This window comes from Carcharodon carcharias, chromosome 17, assembly GCF_017639515.1.
Source record: "Carcharodon carcharias isolate sCarCar2 chromosome 17, sCarCar2.pri, whole genome shotgun sequence".
NCBI lineage: Eukaryota > Metazoa > Chordata > Chondrichthyes > Lamniformes > Lamnidae > Carcharodon > Carcharodon carcharias.
The window spans coordinates 63,680,545-63,697,035 of record NC_054483.1 but is presented as its reverse complement, the minus strand read 5'-3'; the positions used below and the strand labels follow the sequence as shown (position 1 = coordinate 63,697,035).

Sequence of the window (16,491 nt, the reverse complement as noted above, 5' to 3'; positions counted from 1 at the left end):
GGCACAAATCAGGAGTGGGATGGAATACTCTCCACTTGCCTGGATGAGTGCAGCTCCAACAACATTCAAGAACTTAATACCAACCAGAGTGAAGAGGACCGCTTTGCTTTTCTGCATTGACAATTTAATGATTTGTTCCATGAGAGGTAATTCAAAAGTCAATTTACCTTCAGTCTCATTCTCTGATCCAATCTCACTGAAGTTTTTCCAGCGCTCCTTAGCTCTAGACAGGAAGATTTCATAAAGCTCTATGAAATGGAAAGACACTATAAACAATTAAGGTATTTGAAAAAAACGTTAATTTCTCCCTTTCCAACTGAATCAACCTGATCATGGATAGCTAACAAAAACTATTTTAAAAACGTCACTACAGGATGTGTGTGACTGTGGCCCAGAAGAGGTTCCTTGGGGAAGCCATGGCCCTCCATTTACTATCGCCCCAGTAGTATAGTTGAAATCGGGAGCTAGTTACCTGAGGGAACAAAAGCTTCAATTTTACGTTTTTTTCTGCTTGCCGTTTCAGTTAAAAGATCTGAATATTGTGAAGGGAATGTTAGATCACTTCTGAATCTAGTTCAATTTGAAAGAGCTTAATTTCTTAAACACTGTCTAGTGGTATTTATAAATAGGCTAAAATTAAATCTAGTGTAGTTGTAATAATTTCTGAAGCTGCACAACTATGTTCTGTAATACTGAGAAGTGACTGACACTACATTTACTTCCTTAATAAATCTTACTCATAGTTGTCTGCGGACTTTGTAACATATCCAATGCTGGCACAAGATAGTAACCATGAAAGCACCAATATTTAATTCAGTAATCACTAACTATAAGCAGCTCAATTAATTAATAACCTCTTCCCTTGGACTCTGAGCCATATAGCCGTTGCAGATTCAATCTTGATCTGCACCGACATAGAGGATCTCGGTTGGGGTGGCAGCAGGAATATTATAATTCATTTTAGATCCCTGAAATTATTGGGGAAGACAATCAGCAAGAGTTTGTTTTCCTGGTCTAACTTCAGTGATCCCTGCTGGAATAAAGCAAGGTCAGAGTCAGTTAGACCATTGTTGTCACATTCAGTCCATCGCCTGCCAAACTCACTAGGCTTACATAAGCAATAAGTGTCAGAAAAGTGCAATTGCCACAACATTTTTGAAGCAGAACATTTTTTCTTTCTTTTCATTAACAAAGTAATTTATGTAAAGATTCAGGCAGTGCACATACCATGAGTAATATTCAGTTCATTACCAACAGCCAAGCTCCATACTTTTCCTCGAACACTTGGCGGAATACCTTGCCACCACAATTCACGCACCTTCCGCGTATTTCGACTAAGTACAAGAAACAAAAAGGTGTTATAGACATGCACAACTATCACAATTATAAAGTACTGGTTGAGCGTCCTTTATCCGAAACCCTCAGGCTGTCTCCATTTTGGTTTTCAGATAATTTCAGTTTTCGGATGCCATGTATAAGCTTACATTACAATAGCCTAATCCTAAGTTACCTATAGTCTAAAGTAAATAAAATGGCGAGAAAAGTAAGAAGTATTACTGAATAATAAATACAGGGTACCTGTAATAACTTTCTTTTTGAAATGTGAATTTGAATTTGAAAAAATCACAAGGCAAAGAGTGAAGACAAACAGCTAGGCTTCCTATGCTAAAGGTTGATAAGGTTCAAAAAAGTGTGGTTTTTGGATGTGTTCAGTTTTCGGATTTACGGATAAAGGATACTCAACTGTAGTTGCTTTTCAATAATAACCTACTTACATGGTCTCCCAGTTGGGAAGAATATCAGTGTTCCAAATGATCATAGCATGAGAAATGTTTTCTTCCTGTCTGAATCGCTCCTTCATAATTTTTTTTCTTCGTTGTGCTTCTTTTATCTCTGAATTAAATCAAAATTCCCAAAACATTCTAATTACTGTTCATAAGTGACAAATTTTTCTAGTACATTTAAATAGATTCGTAACCTTGAGGGTTCAAACAATTTGTTTTCAGAGCTCTGACACTTTTCCACCTTTGACCATAAGCCAATAAGACATAGGAGCAGAAATTAGGCCAATCGGCCCATCGACTCTGTTCCACCATTCAATCATGGCTGATAAGTTTCTCAACCCCATTCTCCTGCCTTCTCTCCATAACCTTTGATCCCCTTACCAATCAAGAACCTATCTATCTCGGTCTTAAATACACTCAATGACCTGGCCTCCACAGCCTTCTGTGGCAATGAATTCCATAGATTCACCACTCTCTGGCTAAAGAAGCTTCTCCTCATCTCTGTTCTAAAGGTCTTCACTTTACTCTGAGGCTGTGCCCTCGGGTCCTAGTCTCTCCTACTAATGGAAACATCTTCCCCATGTCCACTCTATCCAGGCCTTTCAGTATTCTGTAAGTTTCAATCAGATCCCTCCTCATCCTTCTAAACTCCATCGAGTATAGACCCAGAGTCCTCAAATGTTCCTCATATGTTAAGCCTTTCATTCCTGGGATCATTCTCGTGAACCTGCTCTGGACTCTCTCCAGGGCCAGCACAACCTTCCTGAGATACAGGGCCCAAAATTGCTCACAATATTCTAAATGTGGTCTGACCAGAGCCTTAGAAAGCCTCAGCAGCACATCCCTGCTTTTATATTCTAGTCCTCTCGAAATAAATGCCAACATTGCATTTGCCTTCCTAACTACCGACTCAACCTGCAAGTTAACCTTAAGAGAATCCTGGACTAGGACTCCTAAGTCCCTTTGCACTCCAGATTTCTGAATTCTCTCCCCATTTAGAAAACAGTCCATGCCTCTATTCTTTCTACCAAAGTACATGGCCTCACACTTCCCCACGTTGTATTTCATCTGGCACTTCTTTGCCCACTCTCCTAACCTGTCCAAATCCTTCTGCAGCCTCCCCACCTCCTCAAAACTACCTGTCCCTCCACCTATCTTTGTATCATCTGCAAACTTAGCCAGGATGCCCTCAGTTCCTTCATCTTGACCATGCAAGAGGAGACATGAGGTTACCCTCCCTCTGATCTCCCTTATCTGTCACCATCCCCTAACCATGGGCAGACAGTTGTCTTCACAAGGCATAATGTGGCTTGGATCAAGAGCTGAATTTGCATTTTACCCATCCAAATTACTGACTATTGGTGCTCTACAGTTATTCCTTTAAAGTCATAAGATCACTGCAATTCTCAGCTGGTGCTTACACAAAGTCTATTTTGATCATCTGCCGTATCAACCTGTTTAATTAGTTTGTTACCCCCAAAAGAGGAAAGCTCTGCTCAATTTTCTTGCCCAAACCCAGGAAAACGGAAACCAGTTACTCTGAATGAGATGAGCTAATTCACTATAGGCTAAGGATTAAATCTAGTAAATTCTGACCTTTGTGGCTAAGCTCCAGGGCATCAACCTACTAACCACTAATTGATGTAATTTTATGATAACTCAATTATGTACTCAGTCAATGTGCAATGACAAAATTACCAAGGCCTGGTCATTTTTATTGGCTGCAAATGCTTGTTGATTAGAAATCTAAGATGACAAAACAAACCGTGCAGATATGATGGTCATTTGCAAAATTAACCTAAGAATATTCTTGTATGGTATTTGCATTTAGTAGTAGAGGATGAATCAGGTTATTTCACATATCTCATTACATCTTGCTCAGTAAAGTAATCCAGTAATCAACAACAGCACCTCGTTTCTTTGCCTCTGCCACCATCTCATCATATTCTTGTCGGTGCCGTTGAGCCTCCTCCGCAGACTTGGCAGGTAGGTGGCTGCAAAAAAAAAAGTGTTTCTGGTAAGCACAGGAGTAAAAATTTGAATGTCAAATTCTAGGATGAGAAGCGCTCCACATATAAATACACAGTAATTTCCTCCAATTACAGAACAGAAACTTCTTCAAAATCACCTACATACATTCAGAATTTCATCTCCCTGCTATACAAAATCTACCCATGACCTGACTTTTTTAAATTATAAAACTGGCCTCAATATCCAAACCTTGCTGCTCGTCTACATGCTAGAAGTATAAGTTATACAAGCATTTACTGGGACAGTGCCTCTTTCAAACCAATTGAACCTTTTATGAGAGGCAAGCTATTTCTAAAAGACTGCATGCACTTTGTCACAGGCATGCTTTTGTTACCATTAAGTATAATAGCTGGGGAAGGGGCTCAAACTGTATTCCAAATAGTCAGTCAAACAGTGTCACAAAGATAAAAACAAAAAAACTGCGGATGCTGGAAATCCAAAACAAAAACAAAACAACAGTGTCACAATGCATTCAAACACCACCTTATCTCACCAGGGGCATGGACCTAGATAAGTACTTGAGACATGAGCACATTCCCTTGAATTTTAAATTTTATTTCAAACATGGAGTCTTAGCAACTCTGATAGAATAAATTTGTCAAATACTTGTCAAAATTCACTTAAGAATTCCATAAAATTGGATAATGCTGCAAAAAATTATAATTTTGCTTCTATATAACTTCATAATAGAGCTGTGGACTAAACAATAAAAATCTCCAAGTCAGGCCACATGCTTGGTCATGGCACCTGGCAAGGAGTGGGAGATCCTCCTCACAACTATTTTTATATAGGTTCCAGTATCTCCCACGTGAACAGGGCTTCTATGTTGCTCATCCAGTACCTGAAGTACATGGATATTGTTCCCCGCCCTGGCAATGTGACATACAGCATAACAAGTATGATGCGAAATGAAAATAAACAGCATTTAATTGAGCTGGATTTTAAATTACTGCCTCAAACTCAAGCACATTTGGAATAGGACTCATTTCCACAACATTTCAAAGCTACATGGCTGCACAATATTAGTAATTTAAATATGCATCATACATTTATCAGGTTCAATCCCTACTTCCCACATCAGGGTAAGCAACATTTCATCAGTCAGGCTGCACATACTCTACAAATGAACACATCAACATTTTGTTGGTGATTTAAATATTTGAACTGTACCAGTTTCACTCACTTTCATAAATTTCTGCAACATTTTGGTAACTGTTTAATCAATTGTTGCTGTTCATGAGATAAGCTCAATGTCCTTTGCAGAAAATATCGTTGGGCTGCACATAGATAACAAGACTGGATCAGGTTTGATAGTGATATTTTCCAGCTTCTTGGTTAATGAAATCAGCCACTGGCAGTTTTTTAAAAAAATGCATTGTTGGGATTAGGGTGCCACTGACAAGGCCAGTATTTATTACCCATCCCAAGTGGCGGGCCTTCTTGAACCACTCAGTCTATACAGTAAATATGCTCCCACAATGCTCTTAGGTAGAGGTCGAGGAATTTAAGCTGGCAACCATAAAGGAAAATATATGTCCAAGTCAGGACGGTGCCTGACTTGGAGGGGAAGGAGGTAATAATGTTCCCATATGCATGTAGCCTTTGTCCTTCTAGGTGGGGTCATGGGTTTTAGGAAGAAGCTTTGCCTCCAATTAATTCATGAATTCTTCAGCTGACCTTTCTATTCACCAGGTATTATATCCATCAAGTCAGTCACAATCAGGCAGCAGCTGGCAGTGCACCATGAACTGCTTGGGCAGCACACTGGCACAAATGGTATTACCCAGGTTCCTGCTGGCTGAGTTTTAGAATAGAGTTGGTAACAACTCTATCAGTTTGGCATTAGTGCTTTTAGGTAGGGAAAGTCCATATTGATAGATTCCAAACTTCCTGTGAATTTTCCTTATTAGGTGGAGTTACAGCACAGAGATACGTTATTTGACCTAAATGATCTGTGCCTAGAGCCTGTGCTCCACGGGACCCTCCGACCCTACTTCATCTCACGGCATCTACATATCCTTCAATTCCCTCATGTTCCTATCACCCCTTAAATGCATCAATATCATTTACCTCAGCTACCCAGTGTGGTAGCAAATTCTAAATCCTTGCCACTTGAATAAAGAAGTTGCGCTTGAAGTCCCAATTGGATTTATTGGTGACAGTCTTATACTTCTGACCAATAAATTTGGACTCTCTACAAGCAGAAACATCTTAAGAAATATCTTAAAATTCCACAACTGATAGTTTTATTATCTTCTATATAAGTAAGCTAGATTCATATAAATGCACCTGTTCACTCTAAGTTTCTTTGTTTATAGTTGCTCTGCCTTAATTTGTTAGCCTGCAAAAAAAGAAAAAAATGCATAGCACAACTTTTCTAAGTGATGTATATGTTCTACCAGTCGGTACCTCAATTTATCATCTTCAATTCGGTACTTGAACATGGGCAGTTTTTTTTTCAATTGAAGAGTTTTGAAATAGGTAGTATTTTCTCACCAAATATTTTAATGAAGTCCACTACAAAGGTGATGCAGATATTTTGTAAAAACTATTACTTTTGTAGTGCATCCCATTAAAAGATTGAAAGTCAGCGCACTTTCTCAAATAACACTCACTGTGGGGGAGAAGGGGTTTTAAAGCACCAAGCAAGGAAAAGTTAGCATTCCAATGTATAATTGCACCATCCACTGAGTTTTATTTTTAAGATGTACTTTATCTGCAATTATTTTTCTTGCATTACTTTGAAAGGGATAAGATCTGGGTCAGTTAATTGAATTTATTCAATTATTTTAAGTTAAGGTATTTTAGTTTTGAATGTGAAATAATCCACACCAAAATTGAACACAAAATACGTCTGTTAGCAAAGGCAAAGTATGATTTGGGTATTATTATTGATTATTAACAGTCAGGATCTTGTATAAATCTGTTAATGATGTTAATGAAGTTCAATATTTAATATTTAATCTTGCAAATATCTTTGAGGCCACATGTAGAATACTGTGCAATTCTGGGCTCCTTGTTGTCAAAACAAGGATGCACTGGAGACGGTTCAGAGGAGAGGGTGAATTCATGGCTTAACGATAGCTGCAAATTAAGGGGAAAATTATAATACCCTTTCTTTGTTAGAAATATGACTAATTGGGAATATAGTTATTAAAAATGATTAGAAGCATAGATAATAGATACACAAGTGGGCTCCCTGGCTTTTATTGTGGATGCAAGACTAGGAGAGACAAGTATAAAAATAAAAAGGTTTAAAAAAGATATATGAGACTAGATAATTCTTACCTCACAGACATGTGTATGTGTGGAATAAGTACAAATATAGTTAATGCTGCATCAATTAATTTATTAAAACAACTGAATATTTGGAATATTAGGAATGTGACTGAAGGTGAATAGTGATTGCTTCAAGTTATTCACAAATGGGTGATGGTTTTTCCATTGCCAAGATCATGGGAATGGTCTTCTGGATAAAGCAAACTGACAGGATTGAATCATATAAATATTAATATTCTGGAGAATTCATTGGTCAGGAGAAAAATTTTCTGAGTTGTCTGAATTCTGAATCCATCAAGTAAGTTTGATGGGCCAAATAAACTTCTGCATTCCATGCTTACTGTTTATTCCCCTAAGATTATGAATCCCACACAAGCCTGTGAAGGGCTGGATTTAAGCTGAACAGTCATTTCCCCATCCTTGAAGATACAAAATGTAAATATTAATTGAGAACCTAAGGCTCTGAAACTGTGGTTATCAGGCTATTCATTACATATAATAGGACTTATGACTATAAACTTCATTGCACAGGTTTAGTCAGGCCCAAATTTCAACCAGCTTTGGGCTTCAGAAGGACTTACATACATCAATAAGGCTAAATCTGGATGTATTTCGTAATGCAGGATGATCTTGATTTTGTAAATTTCAAGAAGAAATTCAATGGCTAAAGCAATAAAGTTACTGGGCGCCTTGCATGGTGATAATGATAGTGAAACTATCAGCCGCCTCACTATTCCATTGAAACTAACTGCAGCTTCGGGAGTCCACACTTGTGCGGAATAATGCAGAAATCCAGAATTTGCAGCCAGTGATTCTATGCTTCTTCAGAAGGTCACTGTTGAGGCACTCCCAGAATATATTCAATGGAAACCATTGATTTGACAAGAACTTCCACTCTTGCATTGTTAGTCTCGCTGTTAAATCCCTTGAAAAAGTTACATCTTATGGAATGAGGTGTAACTGAATTTTTAATAGCCTACCAACTTCCTAATTACTGCTAAACATCCTCACTGGTCCTGAAAATCTAATTTTACATTTGTAGTGTGTCAATTTTTTCCATAATGGTAAAATATATTTGTTTAAAAGTTTCTTTTTTCAAAAGTTTATTGAAACTTCTATCTTAATCTAATGAATTATTTATTTCACTCTCTGAAAATATAAATCAAAAGTGAAGGAGATTAAGTGCTCTTAACTTTGTGGTTTCCTGTGAGAGAATATTCAATGCAACTGGCTGCTTACTTGCTTGCTGACATCACTGCTGTTGTACATGAAGGTATCCCCTTGTCTTGGTACCACATTTAATGGGGTTGCCAATTTAATGCCAATGGGTTTAGGGAAACCCACACAATTCAGATCACTAGATCTTTGTGGACAGCTCTCAACAAGGTCAGTGGTGAGCACCCTTGTTGCATCATTGACTGCAAAATTCAGGCCCATAAATGATTGTAAATGAAAAATATGAAAAAACATACACCCTTGGAAGTGTGTTTTTTTAAATTCCATTTTCATACATTTTTTGAAAGGCCCATGGATGACTTAAATAACAGATTGCTAATTCATAAACTGAGAGTCAAACATGATTTTTTTTCTCTATCTGGTGAATGCTGATGAAAATCTCCAGGCCAATTCAACTGGGAAGCATCTTCTTCCTTTGGCCAAAAGACCATGGGGGCACCAAAAAGCAAAAGAAGCCAAGTTTTATTGGCTGATGGCATTATCTAATAAGTCCTCAAGACAATTATTAGTAAAGCATGTCATTTTATTATTGTTTCCACAAAGTGGATGCATAGGTTCTGTTGTGGCACAACAGAGATGGTTAAAGTCAGATGCTTTTTTACAAGCATGCAGGGAAGATTCAAGCTGCTGAATCTCTCAAAGAGCAGTTACAGTAACATACATTTATACACAATTCAACTTCAGCTGGCCATATGCCTGAACGTGCTTTGTCTGCTCGTGGCCGTCCATGTATCACAGGTAAACATGTCCGATCATATTCTCACAGGTAAGCATGCTAGTGCGACAGCATGAAATGTAGAAAACAGCTCCGGCTTATTGGTTACAGTGACTTCATCTCTAGCAAAACACATCTTGAAAAGGCAGGCCAAGTGTATAAGCTAAGGTTATGGAAAATTACAGTGAAACTGCTTCATGAGCGTAACTCATAGTAATCATATTAACCCTTCATTTCCCACATCAGGTTGATACCTTTTTTCATATACAAGTTAAACTTGCTGTACTGTTGGGGTTTTTAAAAAGTATTTTTATTTCAATAGTTGTAAGCAACCACAACCTTTGTGGTTGAATAGTCTGCATCTTTGGTTGCATAACTCAGGGTTACCAGTGATCCTACTTAACTGCAAAGCTGTTGGTCTGTCAGTCTGGAAGGTGGAGTCTGAACCCACTTTGTGTGGACTAAAATATTCAACTTTATTCACAATTTACGAAAGCAAAGGTATGAAGTATTATACTGTACAATGTAGAAACAGTCCACATTTGGATAATTTACCCTTCTAACTTTTAGACATCCTTCATTTAAAGCTTACACAACTGCAACATATTTTCAATTGTGTCAAGTCCTGTACCATGGAAATAATGTAAGATTGTTTTGTGTTATGGAGCTTCTTTCTTCTGACTTGGTCAACATGAGCCCATGGAGCTCAAAATGCTTGCTTCTCTGAAGGCATCAAGTTTAGTTAAACAGATAAAGTAACAAAGCTGTATTGTCTTCTTACATATCCATCATTTTTCCAAGATCAAAATTCAGTATTATAGGAGCTGGCCACTAGAGATAGTTGACGGATACTTTTATAATACAATGGTTCAATCTATAAAGTTATTAATGCATTGGTAGACTATTGGTACTTTACAACACTAGCATTTTAAACAGGCTGTTATAAAAGAAACTTTACTTTAAATTAGCTTAATCAAAAAGTACAGAAATTAAAGCAAACTGCTTCCATCCTGTGGTTTTAAAATCCAGCACAACTTTCATCTTGAGGTAGTCCTTTAAAGTAAATACAACCAGGACAGGGCTAAATTTCCATATTAATTGGGCCAATTACCAAGGCACGTTTGTACAGAGGAATTGTACTCAGATTATTTATGCAAATAGTTTGTCTGTTATAATTACTCATACCATTTGACATGATGTTGTTCCAAATATCTAGCTCATGATTTGTGTGTTTCAGAATATACCTTTTAGTATAATTGTAGAAAATGAGATCAATACAACATAAACAAGTTGGAAGATTATTACACTTAAAAGGTAAGAGTAGGAGAGATAGAGCTATAAAACAAGAGGAGAAACTTAAACAATGCATGACCTAACTGGAAACAGAAAAGAGAAACATAGTAAGGAAACTCACCCTCCCAGTCACTTAGGAAACTAAAACTGAACCTGAGCTTTGGAAACCAAAACTTGTGGGCAGACTGAAACTAGTTATGGCCATATAAATGGACACAAAGCCATCAAGTAGTAGCTGCAGCTTGGAACTGGTGTGTGCAGTCTGCAGCTCACAGAGAAGATAGTCAAGGTAAATGACAGTTAGATAGACCTGCACTGTAAGTAGAGTAAAAAAAGTAAGTTCATTGTTTGCCATGTGGAATGCGAGTAAGGCTTGATCTCAGTTTGAATTTTGTAAGGGAACAGAAGTTGCAAGTTTGCCTAGTTTGAACCTAGTGGAAGAATCTACAGTGGTCCCTCCACAGAGCCTTGTGGCAATGAAAGCCATCAGGCTAGCTTGGAAGTATTGGAAAAGTAACCTGAACCAAGGGACTGAGGGATCCACAGTCAAGAGATGGTAATTGAAAATTTTACCTCAGAATAGTTGGAGCGGAGGAAGATGGAAAGTCTTCAAAGTTTTAAGATTGTGCAGAGTTGTAAGGATGTCCCTAGCTAAAATCATAACAAGGCTACTTGGAATGAGGTTCTGCTTACTTGTTGTATATGGTGAGCAGTATGCGTAAAAAAGAAACAAAACCCAAAAGGGATAGACATTAAAATGGCGTGTGTTCCATGAACCAACTAATGAATGAAATAGGTTCTTTATATATAACTATTGAATAGAATCTGGATTGAATGCTACGAACACAGCCACATTTTCACAGTAATGTCAAGTTTGAGATTTGCAAGAATTGACATCCTCTCCCAGAAAAAGTCTTGTAAAAGTAGATACAGTGATAACAGGATTAGATACTAAAATGCAGAGCCTTAGCATAGTTTATATGGCAACATTTATGGAATACAAGCCCAAACGTGAATTAATTGCACCAATCATTTTTGCAGGCCGTATACCAAACTTTACTTACGCTGGTCGATCCTCTAGGATAAGTGCTGTAGTAGACAGTGGCTCAAATTCAAGATTTCGCCGCCGTGCAGATTGGAGTGGAGCTTTGGTCATTCGGCCCATTCGGGCTTCATATTCCTATTTTCAGCAGAAAGAAGAAATCAACACATTGAAAACATACCTTTAACAATTTAATACAAATTGATCAAAGAGCTTAGCTCCCCCCTTTAAAATAAAAGAAAATGAAAACAACCATGGACTTGGAAAAATTGACCAAAAGTTTGACCAGTAATTTCTGACAGTCACAGTCAAAATTTGTAATCACTTCTGTAGTTTTGTCTTAAGGTACCATTCTTTCAATAACAGGACATATCGTTATTTTTTCCTGATAAAATGTATCCTGAAAATGAATAGTCAAGGTGCATTCATTAAAATAAATTCATTTGAAAGTGGAAAAATATCCAATTCAAGAAGCATCACCCCCTGCCCCAAATTTTCTACAATAATTATGGCATATATGTTCTTTGTTCAGCAGCATAACTCTGAGTCAGTCTTAATTCCACTGATTATAGCACAATTGTGTTTTGAATCGTCACAAGAGCATGCTAAATTTAATGGTGCTCTCTTTGGGACATTTTAGCAGATAACTCATTGTGTTCGTTTTTTTGGGCAATAATTCAAAAACAGAAAGTAATGTGATCTGTTTAACGTGCTTCATAAAATATTTTGCTCGTCTTCAATTTTCTATTAACCTGCAAATATACACCAAGGCCAATCCTGTTAAATTAGAATTAAGCAACCTTGAATTAAGTATTTTTTTAAGTGATTACATTATGTTGTGTTATTTATGTTGGCTAAATTAGGTAACAATATGAATCAAGTACAAATTTTCCAATCCAGAGTAGACTCTAATTAGATATATATGAGAATAAGGCAGTGTTTTTTCAGATTGACGATTTATTTTTCAACCCTTAAGCTTGAAGCTATATTTTAAAGAAAACTGCAGAACACAGAATATAGGAAATAACTTGGGTTTTTTGTTTTGTTTTTGGACATTCCTTCAACAGGTTATTACTAATATTCAACTTCCCAATGTGAATTTTAGCAAAATAAATCAACAAGAAAAATGGGAAAAGTGGAAACATAAGCAGGTTCAATGGGGAAAAACATGCAAGCATACACATAATGACAAAAAGCATAAGTATTTTCCTGGAGAGAACAGAATGGTGGAGATTGGTAGAGAACTACATTGGATAGACATTTTGTAGAGTCAAGATAGATTCACCTTTTCTTTTTAAAATGAGAGGAATAATATAGGAAAGGCTTACAAAGAATATTCAAACAAAGTGAAAGTTACATTGCTGCATTTGTTTAAAATAATCAAATTCCAAGCCACATCAAACAGCTGTAACCATTAACCGATTCTCATGGTCTTGATAGGAATGTGGGTTTATTTGATTCCATATCTATCATTTGAGCAAAGTTAGAGCCTAGGCTCTCTCACAGCAAGTCTGCACTGCAAGTCAAGACCAGGTTTATTACTAAAGTAGGAGAAAAAACTCAACTCTATGTTTAGTACTTCCTCATAATTAACGCAGAAAATAGATAGTCAATGCAAAACAATTGATGTTTGACACATTTTGAATTATGAAAAATATCTTTGGATTTCTATGATTTTGTGATGGAGTTCTGGGCAGTCAGTTGGGAAATTTCCGTGATCAGGTTACAATATAGTGCTTATGAGGTTCTGTTTGATCTTTCTTCCTTGGCATGCAGGCTGTCTCTTACCTTTGGGGTGCAACTTTTAAGGGATTTTAAACCCTTGGGTTAGTGCTTCTTTTAGACAACAGGATGAGCTAGCCTCCATGGTTAAAAGATGTACTGAGCTACATTGTAAGTATACTCGGGAGTTGTCAGAATTAGTTCTCTTCTACATCAAATGAATCCAAGGAAATCTCTTTGTGCCATGTTAATTGGTGGTGACTTTTGCCCTAGTACCAATGCTTGCATGTTTTGTGATATCACTGACATACTATGACATGTTTCCTCCTAATTTTTGCTGTGATGCACTGCTTTGTTATACTATTTGGTCATTTCCATCTTACCTATAAATCTTCAGAAATAAATAGGAAGCAAACTTTACAGACAGAATTAAAAAACAGAAATAGAAAAGCATTTAAGACCATAGTGGGAATTATGTACAGACTCCCAGTAGCTGCTGTGAAATGGTACAGTGTAGAAATGCAGAGATTAGATAAGCATAGAGCAAAAACAGAATGGGTTTAATGGGGGATTTTAACTTGCATATAGATTGGGAAAAGCAGACTAGCTTTTTCTTGTGTGTTCTGGTTAGTTTTCTGCAACAATATATCCTAGAATGAACAAGGGAACAAGCCATAAATCTGCAGATTTAATTTAGCAATGAATAATGAGCCAGATTTATTGAACAACCTACCATTACATGAACATTTATCAATAGTGATCATAACATGTTCAAGTTCAATGTATTCTTTGAAAGAAAGAAATGCAAAACCAAGATTTCAGATTTAGACAAGGCTGACTTCAATGTGATGAGACAGACTGCCCAAAGTAAAGTGAACAAATCTGTTAATGGGCAAAATGACAGGTGATCAATTCTAGGTGTTCAAAAATAATTTGTGATACAGAGCCAGTTTATACCCTTAAGGGGGAAGAGAACTACTTGCCACAAAGAATAGCCGTGGATGACTAAAAAGGATTAATATTTTAAGACATTTGTTCTGACAGTAGTCAATCAAGCACGGTATGCTGGCCCCAAGACAGTTGCAATTATAAGCCTACTTTCTTTATCTCTGCAAAGAACGATACTATTTTGTGCAGATTCCAATATTTGCCATGCCTGGTTGAAATATGGTAGTGGCTGTAGCAATTGGAACAACTATTTTTGTTTCATTTGAGCTAGAGTAAATCAGTAGATTTTTCCACTCTCCCCAATAATGCTTTTCATTTGATAGCACAGAAGTAATGTTAAGGTGCTAACAATCATTAAATATTAAAACGTTTTAATGACACAGTAGCAAACCACTTTCACATCATTGTAATGCTGCATTGTAATAAGTTACAGGAGAGGTAGGGCATCAGCCTCTTGAGCCTGCTGCACCATTCAACACAATAATAACTATCTACCTCAACCGCACCTTACTGCACTTTCCCCATATCCTTTATCAAAGCACTGTCATAAATATATTAAATACCTGTGCACCCACAGCCTTCTGGGATAGAAAATTCCAAAGATCCGCAACCCTTTGAGTGAAGAAATTTCTCATTTCAGTCCTAATTAAATGGGACCACCCCTTATTGAGATTGCAACCCTTAGTAACATGAGGTTTCAACTCTCTACCATTTACCTTGTTAGATTGTGACTTTTATATTGAAGGTCATGAAGTGTATATAAAGAATGGTTTTCTGTAGAAAATATTACTTTAACAATTTTTAGTGTTATTTATTCAGGATTTTTCATTAAAATTTCCCTCTAAGCCTGAATAATAACAGTACTTCTCTGAGTTATGAAGAGATATTAATGTGTATAACATTATTGGAAATTATTTTTAAATTGGATATGTAGTAGGGTCAGTGTGTACAGGTGCGTCTGTGTGCGGCTTAATTGGATTAAAGCCAGCTAGTCCGAGTGCTTTGATGCATTATAGTTTTGAGATGTTAATTAGATAAATGTAAGGAGGTAAAGTGCAATTTGCATTTGTTGAATAAATTATTCAAAAAAATGGGTAAAATCTTGCACCCAACTGGAGACACCAAGCAATGTGTTTATATTACCAATAAAATTGGAATGAAAGGATTCTTGAGATGTAAAATTAAAAAAAGAATGAGTAAAACAATGGAAAATTTACATTCATAGGGGAAGTTAGGTATAAACCGAAAGGAGTTGTGTGTGTGCAGGTCAGAGGCATTTAACATCTAACCAGCCTGAAACCCTACAATTGTCTGCAAAGGAACCAAATTGCAAGGGACCTCATTTTGAATTCGTAAGATCAAATGTGCTTTGCCTAGTGTTTGTTTAAATTCTATGGGTTATTGTTGCCTTAATGAAGATTTACCTTGGAATGATTAATTTGGGAATTTGTTTAGAAGTTATTATGGTAGTAATTTGTAGACATGTGCGTGTTTAATTAGCTGTTAAATTAATAAATGTTTAATTTAGTTTCATATAAAATAAGCCTCTCGAGGCTTGGTGGTCTTATTACGGAATTCAGAGCTGCAACTCAAACATACCAACTGAAAATATAGGTTATGACAGTTGTTTAAATTTCCCTGGGATTTAAACAACTCAGACTTTGCTAACTGCTGTGTCATAACACCTGAGTTTTCCCCTCTTAATATGCATCTACTGTTTTCCTGATCACTTTGGAAATCTGAAATCAAACTGAAGAAATACAGCCAGTGCAACAATTTAGAATACATCACAAAAAGCTTACTAGCACTGTTTGGTGTGATTACACAATTAAGAGGTCTGATCAAAGAAATTTTAAAATGAACAACTTGAATCACTCAACGTAGCATATAGGAGCAAGTTTTTCTGGTTTGTTTTACAAGATATACTAAAATAAATTATAAATTAGATATACACAGATTATAAATATTAATTGGTATTAAACAGTTAATATTATGAACACTTAAACTCTTCAGAGAACTAACGGTCAAGTTAGCTGAAAGAAAAATGCAGGAATAATATTGTCTCTACATTCAGACTTACCTCAAAAAAAGCCTACTAGCTATTGTAGATGAATAGTTAAAATAATAATGCCATTTAGGAACTATTCAAAAACAGAAATACCAGCATGATTTGATGTGACGAACAGCATTTTGAACAATGGCACAATAACTGAGTCGCATTATAGCGTACGGTGCCAGTCAGCTGGTGATTACTATTCACTTCCATTCAATGGAAAACAGCACAGCTTTTAAAATTACACTTTTTTTATACTTCCTAATATGAAGCCTCATAAATACAGGTCAAAAGACCATTCAGGAGAGAGAAACTACTAAATGTGACAATTGGACAGCTGGGGCACTGGAACTGCAGTATTTCAATGGACATCTGTGGTCTATTATCC

The 16,491-nt window shown here is 36.6% G+C and overlaps 1 protein-coding gene across 5 annotated transcripts in view; it reads right to left on the bottom strand.

The window, feature by feature from the left end:
- tbc1d12b (TBC1 domain family, member 12b) overlaps positions 1-16,491 on the bottom strand; it is a 130,462-nt gene that overhangs the window by 18,797 nt on the left and 95,174 nt on the right. For 4 of the 5 annotated variants that reach the window (XM_041210267.1, XM_041210268.1, XM_041210269.1 and 1 more), the window contains 5 exons: positions 11,403-11,518; positions 3,696-3,778; positions 1,776-1,893; positions 1,228-1,334; positions 168-248 (listed from right to left, as the gene is read on the bottom strand). In XM_041210267.1, coding sequence (XP_041066201.1) covers positions 168-248; positions 1,228-1,334; positions 1,776-1,893; positions 3,696-3,778; positions 11,403-11,518 — 505 coding nt within the window. Of the gene's footprint in view, positions 1-167; positions 249-1,227; positions 1,335-1,775; positions 1,894-3,695; positions 3,779-6,104; positions 6,157-11,402; positions 11,519-16,491 lie in introns of those variants that run through there. The other variant, XM_041210271.1, reaches the window with a different exon arrangement.